This window comes from Amphiura filiformis, chromosome 3 (genome assembly GCF_039555335.1).
Source record: "Amphiura filiformis chromosome 3, Afil_fr2py, whole genome shotgun sequence".
Classification (NCBI taxonomy): domain Eukaryota; kingdom Metazoa; phylum Echinodermata; class Ophiuroidea; order Amphilepidida; family Amphiuridae; genus Amphiura; species Amphiura filiformis.
Genome location: NC_092630.1, coordinates 10,660,813 through 10,677,353, shown reverse-complemented (window position 1 = coordinate 10,677,353; position 16,541 = coordinate 10,660,813). Strand labels below are relative to the sequence as shown.

Here is a 16,541-nt window from a genome sequence, read left to right as displayed (position 1 = left end):
TCATAGACACATAATCTGATTGGACAATCGCATGATTTCAGATGCCGTCTATCAGGTCGTAGACGACCCTACGTCATCATGACTATTGATAACATGTAACACACTTGTAGAGGTGCACATATGTATCGCGTTGTATGCGTAGACTAGTGCGGTATAACTCGCACGCACTAGCAGTGCGCGCAACAGAATACGTGAAGTTGTAAACAAGTTTCGTTCATTTTATAATAAGGATCGAGTTTTTATGACAGTAAACTTAGTTTTTGCTTAAAAAAATAGTTTACACTTATCAAAATAATATTTAACTGACTAAGAATGAGAATAAGCGATAGGAATTTTTGTTTTACTATCCTCTACCTATGATAGGCGACAGGCAGGACCAATATTTTTATCGCAGTGGATGCGCCGGCATCCACTACTCAAAATATTGGTACCTGCTTGTCGTCTATCACACGGTAGAGGATAGTAAAAACAAAAATTCTTATCGTTTATTCTTTAAATGTTGTGTATGTGTCAAAGCGTTCCTTTCCTAAAAGTGGTGCAGTAATAACAACAAAATATCTGTGAGATATCTGAAGAGGGCGACATTTCTATGGTTCTACAGATATGACTTATAATTGGTAAGCACACGATATTGGTAAGCACACTACACTAGTATGGCACTCTCTGGCTGATTGATGCACACACCCTGTTAATGAGCGTAATGATATATGCCGGGCCATCATGAGTACCACTCTGCATCAAGTGGAGCTTTGAAACGTAATCAGCTAATCTGATTACACTAGTCTTTTTGTTGTTGTTATGTTATGATTGAATCAGCCAATGAGAACCCCACTTCCGTGCTTATGCTGTGTACACTCAAAAAAGAGAGTGACTTTTTTTCTCTGGAAGCTGGTGTAAGTATGCTTTATTTAAAGATAATACAGTTAATGAAGGTGCTAAGCATATCAAAAACTATTATATCATTAATATTAGTTTAATTCATGACATATACGCTGGTGAAGTAATGTAATAATCGGATTAACTACCATAGCAATAGGTGAAAACAATTTTTGAATATACCGCGCTGCACTGGTACATTCACACCTCATCACCTGTGTATGACTGCAACCTGCTTGCAGTGCAGTATATTCAAAATTGTGTTCACCTATTGCTATGGTAGTTAATGCGATTTATTACGTCACTTCGCCAGCGTATACTTAGGGAAGACAAAAGGATAAGTAACAAAGTGAAACGGAAGAGGTGGAAATGGATTGGCCATGTGTAATAGATTAAATACTACTAATTGCATATTCAATTGACAAATTCTATGCAGTAAGATTTTTTCCTTTCCAGAACTTTCCCAGTTAAAAGCCAACAAGACCCATTAAACTATACAATTTAGATCCAAAATGACCAAAATGTCACCCCAAGTTGACCTGAAACATTCCTTGCCTAAGCCACTGAACCACAAAAATATGGCAGTGAGAGCACTGAGCAGGGACGCAAACTAAAAAAAAAATGTTGCCATGCGGATGAATTTGGTAATATTCCAGTAAAAATGTCAAATAACAAAAGAAAACATATACCATTTCAAAGCGTCAATCCCTAAAATGCACATTTTTGGCTATCAATTTTAAAGCAGCTTTTTCAGGCGGCCTACAAACAAATAGTTCATCTTTTTTACGCCCAGGCTATTAGCAGTGTATAGCCAATAGCCAGAAACAAGAGGGAGACTTAGCAATCTCTTTTCTTCGTGCAATTTTGATATTTAAAATGCTCCTTCACTATAATTATGTGCATCTAATGTAATCCCAGCTGGCATGGGTATTTAAATGTATTTTTACATAGTGTTTTATTAAGTATGTTGTATACATGTGCAATTCTATCTTATTATCTGTATTTCATTTTAATGTATATGTTTAAAAGATTTTGATGTATTTTGTTTGACCCCTGGGCACCCCTGAAAAACAGTGCTTGCACTGATGGGGTTTCCCCAGGCAAAATAAGAACTAATAAAATAAAATAAAATAAATAAACCATATTGATGATAAACAAACTGAAAGTGATGGGCAGAATTTATATGACACAAATTCACTTAGTGTGGAACAAATCATGAGTGTTAAAGATGCTAACATTATAGTAGGAATTCCAATTGATTGAATGCAGCTTTCAACAGCTGTACTGCGATCATTGCATACTTCTAACTGCAACGCGAACGCACAATCTTGGATACAATGCTAACCAAACACGAGTGCGTTGGCATGGTTGGATTCACTTTCGCGTTACTCATGCACAGTCGCACAAGCTGTGATCATTCTATTGGAATTCCTACTACTATAAAGGAAACCTGCCCACTTAGCCCTTTACCTTCTTTGATGTAGTTCCCTACAGCAATAGCCTCGTATTGCATCCCTGCTTGATTGGTGTAGTTGAAATCCCAATTGATGTCTGGTAGAGGGAACTCATGCACCTCAACAATCTTGTCATTAGCTTCAGAGATTTCTATCTTGGTTGGACACCAGAAAGGAAAACAAATCTATCATGCAAAGGGATAAAAAAATTATTGACATTTGACAAACAGACTAAACAAGCAAATAAAACACTTTAATCGTTTATACTAGGGATAACCATCAAAATTTCATGTTGACCCTATTGCTACAAAAGATTGTTTTCTGAGTAGAACTAATCAACAGAAGTATTTTGGTGGTTAAATGGTCAAAATCGGTCAAAACTTGTCGAATTATGAATTATCAAAGTTTCCCATTCTGACCGGTCATTGGAACGAAATAAAATGACAAGGTCCAAAAATAGCAGTTGGGAGCAAAATTGGCATAAGCATATATTTACCTTTATATATTTCTTTATTTTAACATATTTGCAAACATGAAACAAGCATATTGTGAAAGTATCAAAGGGTTTCTTATGAAATGGCACTTAACTAGTCACTGGCATAACTAATTTTTTCAAACCAAGGCTTTGAAATCATGCATTTAAAAGAAAAAAAAAAAAAATCATCCAAGATAGCCGATATGGCACAAAATCAAAATTGCACTAAGTAGGTGAACTTTTTTCACAACCAAGAATTTCAATGTTATTGGGTTTAATATGACCAATTAGTAGGTGTATGTAAACAAAATCTTAAGTTTTGAAGGTCATTGACTCATTCACAACAATAGAGATTATCCTCATCATGCTCATGTGTATTCCTGTAGTATTCCTCATTCAAACCAAAGTAGCACTCAATACATTATGAGTATCTTTGTTCAAACCAATTCAATGCTTGACCTCGGAGTTACCTGCATGACTATCGCGGGCTATTTTGAAACAGTTATGGTTGCACATTCAGGTACTTCTTTTGAAAGTCCTAAACAAGGTATAGCCAGCAGCAAGTTGTAGATGTTATAGGCCTAAATATAAGAAAACGTTTAGGGTTAAGATCAGGTGAACAATACATCGAATGAGCACGAAACTTCACATTTATGTTCAGAAAGGTGTCTTCTTAACATGATTTGAAAGGAATATAAAAATTCCAAAGGGAAGCTGGTGATTTAATTTGTAACTCGAGATCTACTTGTTCAATTTTTTAACCTTTTTACAGAGGGTATGATAGAGGTATTACTGGCAACTCTGCCAAATTACAGCTCAGTAGGCCACGTTTTTCACCTGATCTTACTGATTTGAATATTTTGTGCCATTCTTGAGCAGTGCTAAACTCAGCCACTGGCAATTAAAGCGCACTGTGGCGATGGACCAATTTTGACTCGCACTTACAGAAAAACAAAATAAGTTATGTTGCTGTAATTTGCAAGATAGTTACAAAATATAATTGGCAGTAACTTCCCCAAATTTTACAGAAAAATATTGAAAAATAAAAGAATGAGATCAATTTAGAAATGTATGTGCAAGCAGTGCACAGTTGAGCTCCCTGCATGTCTATGGGAGTGTTCTAATCAAGTTGATGGTTCATTGGTCATCCCTATTTATACTGCATTCTCCTTCGATGGGAGTGATCTAGTTCGTAGACACATAATCTGATTGGACAATTGCATGATTTTGGGTGTCGCTCTATCAGATCGTAAATGCGACTCTACTCAATGCTCAAAGTATTGATAACACGTAACACGCTTGAGAGAAGCGCATATGCAGCATGCTATATCGTGAGACCTAGTGAGTAATAATCGACACGCTTGCAGTGCACGCGCAACTGAAGATGAGTAGGTGTAATCAGGTTGCCTCCATTTTGATATAAAGTTTTTATGACAGTAAAATAGTTTATAGTTCTTGAAAGAATATTCATCTGACTATGAATGAGAATAAATGATCATACCATGCCATCACTCAAAATATTGGACCTACATGTACTTGTTGTCTATCTCATGGTAGAGGATATTAAAAACAAAAATTCCTATTGTTTATTCTCAAACTATGTCACACCCACAAACCCTCTGCACACTTTAAATATTGTCGCAGTCAGTAGCCCCAAATCCATCAACGATTCACTCCCAGCTATAAATCATACACACTAGATTAATTACAATAAACCTTTGCAGAGAGTGTTAATTTTTTATGTCAAGCAAACCTACACATTAACAGCTGAAATCTAGGAGATAACGCTGACGATGACAAAACTTTGGCCACGCACAAGTGACCTGGTGAAGGGGGTCGCCGTATATAGCGAGTTGGGGCAAGTTTACAAGACAGTCAAGTGTAGCCAACAATCAGGCTTATTATCCTGATCAGAACCAACTGTAACAAAATGAAGTCTTTTATCATGGATCCTCTGCCCCACCCTTTACCAGATGAGTCACAGGGAAAGCGGATAAATCTTTTTTTTTTTTGCCTGCTGGGAATTGAACCCAAGACCTCGCACCAAAGGCAAAGACCTTAACCAGTGTGCATAAATGAGTCACCAATTCAAATAACCCATTTGAAATTCACACTCCATGTGTGCAAGATTAAGGTCATGTCTTCAATAGGGAGTGTACAGACTTCCAAGTGGAAAAGCTCTTTACAAGCTGGCTCAATTTTTCCACAACGCTACCGGGGCTGCAAACTTGGATCATTTTGTACCATTTTCTAGGTACCTTCCGAATGAGTTTAATTGACTGGTGTCTTTTCATGGAAGAGGGCTCATTTTGATAGCAAGACACAAGGTCCACGACTCCCTACACAGACAGGTAGGGTACATGGGTGTATGTGTCCTAATTACCTTAATCTTTTTCTTTTCTCCCATGATGTAGGCTTCATTTGGGAAATCACACGAGATAGATGAATTGAGCACAGCCATTGCATTATTCGGATACTTTAATACTGTACTGGATATCCCATCAACACCTTGATAAAGAAAAAAATAATAACATGAAGTGAGTGTAGGAAATAAATAATTTCATTAAAGAGCCATCTACGTAAATACCAATCAAACAAAATATTAAGCTATTCAGCCTCTTGATCTAATACCAACACTGGACTCTGAGACTCTTTTTTTGTGTGTTTTTCGGGTACTTTGACCCGGGTAAAGGACGGGTGGGAACTCGGATATCTGGGAATTGGTGAGAGCCTTAAAGGCTTAATGTCCTTTATATATCCAGCAGCTGGTGTTTTACTGTGCATCACAATTTCCCGAGTATTACTCACAGGCTTATTTGGTACAGTCCTCAATGTCAGATACAAAACACAATATGCGACACAATATTTTTACCTTTATCTCAGTTTCAAATTTGCCGCCTTTGGCCTTCATGGACCAGATTGTGTCGCATATTGTGTTTTGTATCTCGCATTGAGGACTGTACTAATGAAGCCTGCGAGTAATACTCAAGAAATTGAGTCCCCTCAAAAATTGTGATACCTGGTACAAAAACCAGCTGCTAATGGGGATGTTCAAATTTGTTCATATGTGACACGATCTGCTCCATGGGGGCCAAAGGAGGCATTCCCATTAGGGCAGTTCATCTGATTAACCAGGAATTTGTCTTTCACTCATATGACCCTTACCTGTATCTAATAGGTATCCACTGGAAGTCACAGATATCGGTTTTTGTCCACCAAAAACCATGCTTGCTAGTTGTATAGCATAGATGCCTTTATCAAGTATGGCTCCACCGGCAGTATCTGAAATATGTGATTCATGAAGTGTATGTATTTATGTTCATATGCAAAATCATTGTCAAATTATACTTTTCATTCAAGATTCAGAAATTGTTAACTTAATCAAGCAGTGTGTTGTTGTTGTGCATTCGTGTGAGAACTGGGAAAAGGTGTATTTGGCCATGAGTCATTACGATATGTGCCACTGATAATTCATTATACCAATTTTTCAAGAAATTAGGACCCATCAATGCACCAAAAAATCAAAATTTCGGCCAAATTTAATGACGATTCCCCAAATTTTTGGAAATGTGTAGAAAATTTTAGCTACAGTGAGGCCAGGCTGGGAAATAAGAAGCGCCAGACCAGGGGCTACTTGGTAAAAAAAATAGCCCCTGGTTCAGAGGGTTTTACAGAGAACCAGGGGCTATATTCAATAAACCAGGGGCAATTCAATGGATGGGAAAATTTGTTGTGTACATTTTGATACCTCACTCAAACTGTGAGGCAAAAATTTGGCTTTTCCCTAAAAAAAAAAGCGACAATATTATCAACCAATTTACACATACCTTTTTTACATACCCTCTCAACATCGAGGAAACAATCACCAAAGTTAGCAATAACTATCTTAATCGGACCGAGTTGACCACTTCCTACTATCTCCCGAATCTTCTGGTATACCGGAAAGAAACGACTCCATACTCCCTGGATAAAGAAGCACATTCACATATAAATTGCTGATTAAATACTGGGGACTCTTGTCATAAATGTGAGAAGACAACTTTCTAAACAGGTACAGAAATCTGTCCGAGTTGACCACTTCCTACTATCTCCGAATCTTCTGGTATACCGGAAAGAAACGACTCCATACTCCCTGGATAAAGAAGCACATTCACATATAAATTGCTGATAAAATACTGGGGACTCTTGTCATAAATGTGAGAAGACAACTTTCTAAACAGGTACAGAAATCTGGAAGTGTATGAAGAATGCTTCAAGCAAAGAGAGAGCAAGCCTGTAATGTTCATTGGAGAGAGTCTCACATTTATATCCTATGAATTACACATTATAGGGGGGGGAAAAAATTTGAAATAGGATACTATTTTAATAAACAATTTAGGTCATAATTGAAAGAAAAAAACAAATTTTTGTCCTTTTTGACTTATTTTTAAAAGGAAGAAAAAAAATTCTAAAATTTGAAAAAGTAGTAACTATAATAGTCCATATATCTACCTCCAGTCAGCGGCACAAGCTCAGCAAGTTCACAAGTTCAGCGTGTTCACAAGTTCAGCGTGTTCACAAGTTCAGCGTGTGCTGCATTGGCTTAGTGTTGTTTCTGATACATATGCGCCACTTTGTTCGCGCACATAAAAGTAATGCTAAGCTAACATAAAACATGCTGAACTTCAAAGCTGGTGCCACTGGAAGTAGATATATCATGATATAGGCTATATAGCTTAGAATGTTACAGTATGTTGTTATGATGGATAAAAAAATATCATGCAAGGATCATGCAGGGTGCATGTTACTGGATGGGCGTGTACATGTACCTATGAAAATGAAAGTATATGGCGTTTTTTTATTAATTTCTCCATTTTCATGGTTTCATACACATGTCTTTATTCTATATCTTTTACCAGAATGGGTGGTCACATATGCATTGCCAATTTTCAAGTAGTGCTTTCCAGTATACCCATCTAATGTATGTGTGTGGCTTTTCCTGCTGCACCCATCAACACAGATTCGTTCTGTGTACCAGGGCATAATGCCTGTCACTAATTCTGCCAATTGCTTTGATTTAAATTTTGATTAGCACAACTTTTTGGTTTATTTATAAAGCACCTCAAAATAAGGCCTAAACTAGAATTTTGCTGTTCTCGCTTGGCGCAGTTCTCGGCAGAAAGCGTCGGCCGCATAATGCCTCCACCTTGACGGCCATCATTTTCACTTGACCCCAAAAAGACCTTCACATTATTTGCCTCACTAAGGTGGCCATTCCCATCAAATTTCATGAACCTGCAGCAGTCTATGGTGATTTGACCCCAGACGACCCCGAATGACCCTAAAATGACCTTGACATTTTTGCCTTGTTCCAGTAGTCGTCCCCACACAATTTCATGAACCTGCGACAATCTATGGCGATTTAACCTCGGATGACCCCAAAATGACCTTGACATTTTTTTCTTCCTACAGTAGTCGTTCCCACAAAATTTCATGAACCTGCAATAATATATGGCGATTTGACCCCGGATGACCCCAAATTTTGCGCTGAAAAGCAAATCAGGTCAAGAACCTCTGCCTGTGCTACTCTCCGCCAAGTTTCATCACTGTAACTCGTACAGATCTCCAGATAATCTGTGCACAAGGTTATTTTGCTTGATATGCATACATTAGGTACTTAATTACCATTTTGCGACGAAAACCTGCTAAAATTTGGAGACCACCAATTGCCACCCCTCCACCAAATTGCATCACTATTCGCACTACCAGTTCCGAGAAATTGCACTCGCAAGCTCGGACGGACAGACAGATGGACGGACAACCAGGAAACATAATACCTCAGGTGGAGGCATAAAAATTGTTTGATTGGTGTAACCCGACTCACCCTAAAAAGTAGGTCCGATCCAGACTTTTTTTTTGACATAAAAAAAATTAATTAAATTAAAAAAAAAAGAAGAAAACAGTTCCAATTCATTTATAATTTATAGTTTTAAAAGTAAAAAAAATCCCTACCTATCTATTTTTTGTGTGTGTAAAGCCAATCAAACAATTTTTTAGGCCTAATGGTATAATCATCAATTCTTACCTCCATGAAAAACACATTCCTTTTCCTTGCCTCGGCAATAATATCTTTAGCCTGAGCCTCTGTGAGACACAAGGGTTTTTCACATAGGACATGTTTACCATGCTGTAACATGAGTAAAGCATGCTCATAATGATAGTTGTGAACTGATCCTATGTAGGCAATATCTGTGTAAATAAGACAAAAAAAATAGTATGAACTATCATGGTTAAGTAAGGGCGATATGAACACTTAGTCACCTACCAGTCTCTTTTCAGTGATACATGGTGTATTTTAATTACACAATATCTTTAACCCCAATGCCCTAAGTGCTTTTTGGTGACTGGAAAGGAAAGAAGGAAAGAATAAAGAGAGAATATGAACAAATCGAGACTCCTCACAACACAAGTAATAGATTGGCAACCAGTAGCCCTGGGTGTTTTGCTGGCCTGGGCAATGAAACTGTGCATACATGTATCACCTAGCGTGATTGCATCATTGTATACTGTGGGATGCATGCATGCAGTTTTGTAGTACCTGGGAAGTGTTAGGGAACCTAAAACAAGATACAGATTAAACTGTATCTATAACTGGCAAGGAGTTTTTTGAGGTGGGGTAGTTGCAACCCCCTCAGGATTTTCATTAGAAATGTCCAATATGTCTATGATTTTGGTACAAATGGCTATGTATGGTACAAGTCTCACTCTTAATTCCATTGCTACAAGTCCACACAAAGTGTCCCAAAATTGCTCTCAAAAACTGGAAGTTACAATGCCGACTGGGCTTTTTACAATATATATGGCCTTATAATAAGGCCATATATATTGTATATAAGGCCCTTATTACACTCAGGAAATTATTTTTGTTACTTTTAATAATTAATTTTGAGATGTTATTGAGATTTGTTATGTTAATTGTCACATGTTATGTGCTTATAATTGTTTAATTCATAGTATACAGTAGCTGGCCTTAATTTTGTACCATATACTATGTTTTTATTTTGAGGTTTGCCGAGTGGGGGAGGGGAGCACTACATGTACATCTTTTGGCAACAGTGCTTTCCTGTGTTTTTCAGACTGCTCCCTGGCAGCTCAGCAGGCCACTTTCTACTTTTGATGTTTGAAGATAAAATTCATATTCAACCTACCCACGTTTGGATCTTCAGCAATCTTGTTGTAACCTTGATACGCTTGTGGTACATCATGGATTTTGGCAAATTCCTTGGCTCTATCAAGATTTCGGGCTGCTACGGCTACCACTTTATGATCTTCTGGAAGACTTCTTAGACATGCAGCAAAATCACTGCATATCTTGCCAGCAGATACAAAACCCCATCGCAGTGCCATGGTTTACAAGGTCTGAGCTTATACCTGTGTAGATATTAAAAAGCAGAGATACATACATGTATGTACAGATCAACTTAATAATTCAAGTAAATTCCATACTTACTGGTTGTCTTCAAGGAGTGACCGAGCATACTTTGTATGATGTTGCTTCTATTTGTAGCAACCACTTCATATACCATAAGGACAACCACTGCTCATGCATAAATCCCATGTGATGCAATGTCGCAATCACTCAAAGTGCTATATGCTCACAGAATCGCTTCAATTTTGGAAAAACCATCACTCTACCATGGAATTTAATTGTCAGCTTGTCACTATATTTAACGATAAATCAAATAAGAACTTCCACTCTGCAGACTTAGAAACTTGTTTGATTCCACTGACCACTGACAATTTGCGATCCAATACACAAATCATCAACTATTTGGTGCATTATTTTTACACTATTTAAATCATTGCTTTAAACAGAAAAAAGGGCTACTGACGCTTCGCAAGACTTGAGACTCGCAATTTAATACTAAAGCATGTATGGATCAATGTTGAAGTCGGCATGGAGTCTTAATGTCCGATCGACCTGACTGTGTGGGCTTTTTAGGCATGTGATGTGCCTACTCAATTACGTGCAATTGAACTTTTTCTCTCCTCCTTTTCTCTTCTCTTTTTCTCCTTTTTTCCCCTTTCTCTACTCTTCCCTCCTTTTCTCTTCTTTCCCCTTCTTCTTCTCTTTGCTAAAAAGTGGGGTAGGGGAGCAAATGCCCCCTGCCCCCCGCTGCACATGTTTGGCTGAGTAATGGTACATGAACACGGTCTTTTGTGCCTAGATGTAAATTAGTCATTGTGTATAAAGCTGTGTTTATACCCATGGGTTACTCATCATCAGACTAGTAGGGATTTTACGTTTTCAATATTACATTCGCATGAACGGTCATTTTTTTGTGGGCTCGCTAGGATTCTAGCGAGTAGATTTCTTGCAATATTTGGCTTATTTACCATCCAATTTATATCCTACAATGTACCTGTATATCTTTAGCATATCCATTGCGGTAAAAAAAAGCGGTCAAAAAGTTTTTTGAGGTTTCTGATCGTCACGATGAAACACTTTTTAAGGACACAATTTTCTCCGTTTTCCCAGCCATTTTGTTTACTCGTTGTTAACGACGTAACTGATTAGTCTCGACCCCAGAGTGCAATGTGGCTGTATTGCGAACATGACTTGAAGACAGAAACCGGCTGTAAAAGAGGTGGGTCATCTCGCGAGATCTTGTGACTTGCATTGTTTCATCTCGGAACACGCTCGTCAGACGTAGGGGGGTTGATGGCTCGGAAATTAGAATCAGAAATTCCAAGTTTAATTTACTTGGATACATTGAATAGGATAACTATGATTTGGAGATCAGATATTTTATGAGTACCAGTTTTATATAAATTGACTAAATTGCACAAAAAATTGTTGCAACGTTTGAGCTGCGCAAAACGTTAAGTGTATAAATCCCATTGACACACAAAATGGCATAAGCCAGTCTCTGTGTACAAACGGCGTACACGAGACTGGCAAGCAAGTCTACATCAGACTGAATCATTGTCGTTTACAACCAGGGTATAATTTAGTGTTGGCCATTTGTATAGCAAAAACAGATATTGATGAAAATTTGTATAGCTGTTGTATTCTTTTGTATGCAAATGGAAATACAATTGCATAGCATTTTGCCAAGATTGAGTAGTAAACTGCTATGCGATACCAACTAAATTATGCCCTGTTTACAACTGCACAAGTTATGTGTGTAATTTTAGAGAAAGTTGACCAACAGAGGGTGTCAATATAGGCCTACGTGTCACTTTTGATAAACAGCGAATCATGTGCATGCTCAGCATGCAAATACGACGGCGATTTTGTATGTACACTGATTTTGTATGTACACTGATCATGCGTGCGATTCAGGTTTCTGCAAAAGCGATTCAGTATAAATGCATCTTTAGAAATGACCGTGATTGTGTGTTCTCAAGTGGGTTTTTCATGATGTTTATTACTAGTGTAGTGACCTGACACACATTTGTATTGGTTCGATACTGGATCGTTCAAGCATGCTCAACAAATTTGTCAATGTAAGTGCCTCTGGCCCTAGTAGAAGTATTCTGAGTAAGGCCTAACACTTGTGCTGAGCGCCAAATTGGTCACTTACCGCTCACTGTTCAAAATGTGACATCTACACCAATTACAGTCCCCGAAATGGTCTACTTTTTAGCCGACCTCAATTCCGAAACATTTAGTGATAGTTAAAAATGCGATCCCCAACCCTTTGGTTACCTTTGGACGAATTTGTAGAAATCTCTGTGGAGTCTCCGTGTCTGAAATTCCCGGTACAAACATTAAAATGTCGCATTTCTCAGTCCGGTGATGAATACTATATCCGCGATCGCTGTTTACTCAGCAGCCATTCACACATGGATGCATATCTCTGACCCCTGTAAGGTCAAACACGTGGGGTTGATTCCAACCAATCCGATCCACCGATTGTGACCACGTGGTCTGTTTCATGAATATTTAATAAGCAGCTTGATACCGACGTCATATCTGAAGTGACCAGGAGACAGCGGGTACCATTTTGGTCAACTGAACTCGACTCATGCATTCTTTTGGTTGACATAAATCGAACAAAATTTTCAATAACGGGTAATAGCAGAATTTCATTTTTTTATTTTAAATGAAGTTACTTGTAGTTTTGAGGAATGACAAAGTTGTTTTTGGAAACTTAGATGTTCGTTTCAACTGATGATGTAGGATCGCAAGGTGAGTGAATTCGTGAAGAGATTTCCTTGTTTGAGTGATAGTAGGATACGGGACGTAGGCTAATGACTTGCTCTGACGTCTCAATTCACACGGAATTATTCGTACCTGCTTACCAGACAGCACTACGCAAGCGTATTGCTGTATGGATTATAGTAGAAGTATAAACGGATACTATGGCCAGAGTTCTAGCATTTGTCGGCTAGGGCATGAGCTAGCCCTAGAACTCTGGCCATAGTATCCGTTTTTACTTCTACTAGGGCCAGAGGCACTTACATTGAAAAATTTGTTGGAGATGCTCGAACGATCCAGTACAAAAAATGACAGCATTTCAATGCTTGATCGAGGTCACTAATTAACATGATAAAACCCACTTGAGAACACACACTCGCCGGTCATTTCTAAAGATGCATTTATACTCAATCGCTTTTGGAGAAACCTGAATCGCACGCATGGTCAGTGTACTAAATCGCCGTCGTATTTGCCTGCTGAGCATGCGCATGATTCGCTGTTTTTCAAAAGCGACACGTAGGCCTATATTGACACTCTCTGTCGGTCAACGTTCTCTAAAATTGCACACATAACTTGTGTAGTTAGCGACAATGATTCAGTCTGGGTATAAACACAGCTTTACACAATGACTAATTTACATAGGCACAAAAGACCGTGTTCATGTACCGTTACTCAGCCAAACATGGCAGAGTAGGTCCCGGATCTTCTGTACATGTTCCTATCTCCTCAACGTTATACCTTTCCAACAAGGAAAGAGATACGAAAGGCGAACGTCTAGCATGAGCAGACATAGACCTTAAGGTACTAATTTCGAGGAGCATAACAAACACCAAACTGGTGGCGTATGTATGACCTTTGACATGCATGCATTCTTTTGTCGAGAGTTGACATGGTCTTTCAATTTGTGCCGAGTGTCCTTGGCAGACTTGACTATGCTTCAGTGGTCATGAAAGGATTCAATAGATACATGTAACCTCTGCCTCACTAATCGCCAGCTATTGTCTGAAATTGCTCCTCGGAAGATATATCATAACAACTCAGTCCTCAAATGATAGTCATATAACGACCAAAGATAAATGACTGACTATCATTGAGGACTGAGTTCCGCAGATCTAGGGCATGAGGGCTAACATGCCAGAGGGGGAGATGGCAGAGTGGTTAAGGCGTTGCGCTGCCGGCCGGGAGATACGATCGACGAGGGTTCGAGCCTTGGGCTTGCCTTGGGTGAAAATTCTCTTCCCTCCCAAAAAGTTCCTATATGGTCGGGAATCTTTTAAGTTCAATTCAGTTCAGTAATTTAATTTAAGAATTTAATTTAAGAATTTCTTCTCGCTCCCATACACTGCTTAGCACGTGCAGATATAGGCAGTGTGTGTGCTTCGTCCCGTGTACAGGAAGAGTCAAACCCTGTGCACGTTAAGGAGGCTGTGTACTCTCAGACATGCATGTAGTAAAAGTGCAATAACTTTGTAATTATTCGCACAAGACATATAAAAGTATACATTTTTATGAAGGCAAGACATCAATAAATCTTAATATAAATACAGATTTGGGGTAAAAACAACAATTATGAAGAAAATCACAAAAAAGTGAGTTTTTGGCAATATTTGTTAGGTACATCATAACAAAAAACACTCTTTCCAAAATATTTTATTTTGTTTTAGCTCAATCTTGAGGCTCCATTCCAAAAACGTTTTTTTTTATTTTTTGATATTGGCCTTATTTTTGAGATATTGACCATATAAGGCATCAAATTGAACTTTTTAAATTCACAAACGCCTATTTGCACAAAATGTTTCCTAAAATCATAAATAGACCAAAATATAAAAAAATGAGAAAACCGTTTCTTGAGTCGATCATGCTTTTTACGATGATCATATTTGCTTACCTATAGATGCTGTATTTATTGAGTTATCGTGTACCTAAATCGTCATTTTACAGAGAAAATGAACATTGAAATAATGGCCATTGAAGTTTAAAGTGGTCACATTTTGCACTTTCATCGAATCTCACAGGAGAATGCGGCAGTTTTCGTTTTTGTACCTTATATTAAGTGAATATCGGGTAAATCCACAGCCCCTTGAGAAGTTTGAGCAAAATCCATTCATAACTTGATATTTAAATTGGGGGAAAGAACTTGAAAAAACCCACATTTTATCAGCTAAAACGGAGCCATTTGACCACTAGGTTTTTGTGAAATCAGTGCTTCCGTTGTGTTTCCATAAGATCGCGCCGCATGCATGCAGATAAGCGTCGGCGTATGCGTAAGCGTATTTGTGCGTTAACAAATTTGCGCGATACGCAACGCGATGCGTTGTTGCGTGCGTGTACCCTTGCTGGTTCAACAAAGATTTTCTTTCCTTTTCAATTTCAAACACGAGTGGAATAGTGAAATAAAATCCTTAAAATATTGCAGTTGGAGTTTACAAATCTGGATTTTCATTCCTTGTAAAAAACATAACAAAGTACAAACATATAAAAAAACCTCAATTTTGCGAAAGAAACAATGTCTAGAGTACACAGCTGCCTTAAGTGTCAGAACTATTCGAAAAGAGAAGGGGGACCATCCCCGGTTCTGATATCTGCAATCAATCCTAGGTTCCAGGATCGTGCATAGGTAAAATACTATGCACGTAAAGCCCGTGCGACAATTTGAGGTATGCACGTAAGGAAGGAAGCATCATAGCATGCTGACTGAGCATGCTGCATGAGTACATGAGTAAGCTTAAAATTAAGAACACACGTGCGGTCGGTAAAGCCAACTTTCGCTTCAGTATTTTGCAGAACCTGGCATTTACTTACGTTTGCGGTGCTTGTCTCCAAAATAAGCCAAGAAAATGAGCAAAAGGGCAGTATTATTGTTCTGAAAATGTATCCCGCATCCCGGGAAAAATGTGGACATCGCTGGGTTCGTCCGGAAGTTCCAATCAAAAAACAAAAACAACAAGAACTGTCTTTAAAAAGGCCAACGCCACTGACCTGCACTGACGTCAGTGTTCGGATATCATAGCCCCCCCCCCCCGGTAGGCCTCCCTACAACAAGTCATAGGCCCTACCTAGATTTTTTTTCTCAATTTGAATTTCATCTTTGATACAAGACTGATACACACCCAAATAAAAAAAAATCAACGTAGACAGGGTTCGTTTTGCCTGTTTTTGCCGCCGCAATAGTTTTGGCCTGGTTTAAACCGGCAAAAATGACCAAAATTCGCAAAAAAACTCGCATATAGTCACTCAAATATTTAAAGGTAACACCGAAACCTCACAAAAATTAACACAAAACTTTTAATGAATCATTCAACATATTTTTTTGTGTCATCATGTCCTTAAAATGAAAAAGTTTGATAAATGACACATTTTGGTTAAATGCATTTTTATGAGCAATGAAAACGCATGCCTTTAATTTCTTAATATAATTACAAAACCTGGCCTTGTTCAGAAAATTATTTTTGAAAATGAATAATTTAGTGTTTTGAGATGAAAAAAACCGAACTATAAATCACTTTGTTAGTTTTTGCCATCTTTGCCGGCAAAAACTGGCAAAAACTGTTTT

The 16,541-nt window shown here is 38.1% G+C and overlaps 1 protein-coding gene across 2 annotated transcripts in view; it reads right to left on the bottom strand.

The window, feature by feature from the left end:
• LOC140148018 (trans-1,2-dihydrobenzene-1,2-diol dehydrogenase-like) overlaps positions 1–15,930 on the bottom strand; it is a 66,322-nt gene extending 50,392 nt beyond the window's left edge. For both annotated transcript variants that reach the window (XR_011858434.1, XM_072169845.1), the window contains exons 1-7: positions 15,791–15,930; positions 9,993–10,215; positions 8,870–9,033; positions 6,633–6,768; positions 5,971–6,087; positions 5,189–5,313; positions 2,347–2,515 (exon numbers count right to left, since the gene is read on the bottom strand). Coding sequence is in view for 1 of the 2 variants with exons in the window: in XM_072169845.1 (XP_072025946.1) it covers positions 2,347–2,515; positions 5,189–5,313; positions 5,971–6,087; positions 6,633–6,768; positions 8,870–9,033; positions 9,993–10,191 (910 nt within the window). In the remaining variant the exon portion in view is untranslated. The remainder of the gene's footprint in view (positions 1–2,346; positions 2,516–5,188; positions 5,314–5,970; positions 6,088–6,632; positions 6,769–8,869; positions 9,034–9,992; positions 10,216–15,790) is intronic.
• Positions 15,931–16,541: the final 611 nt, after the last annotated feature.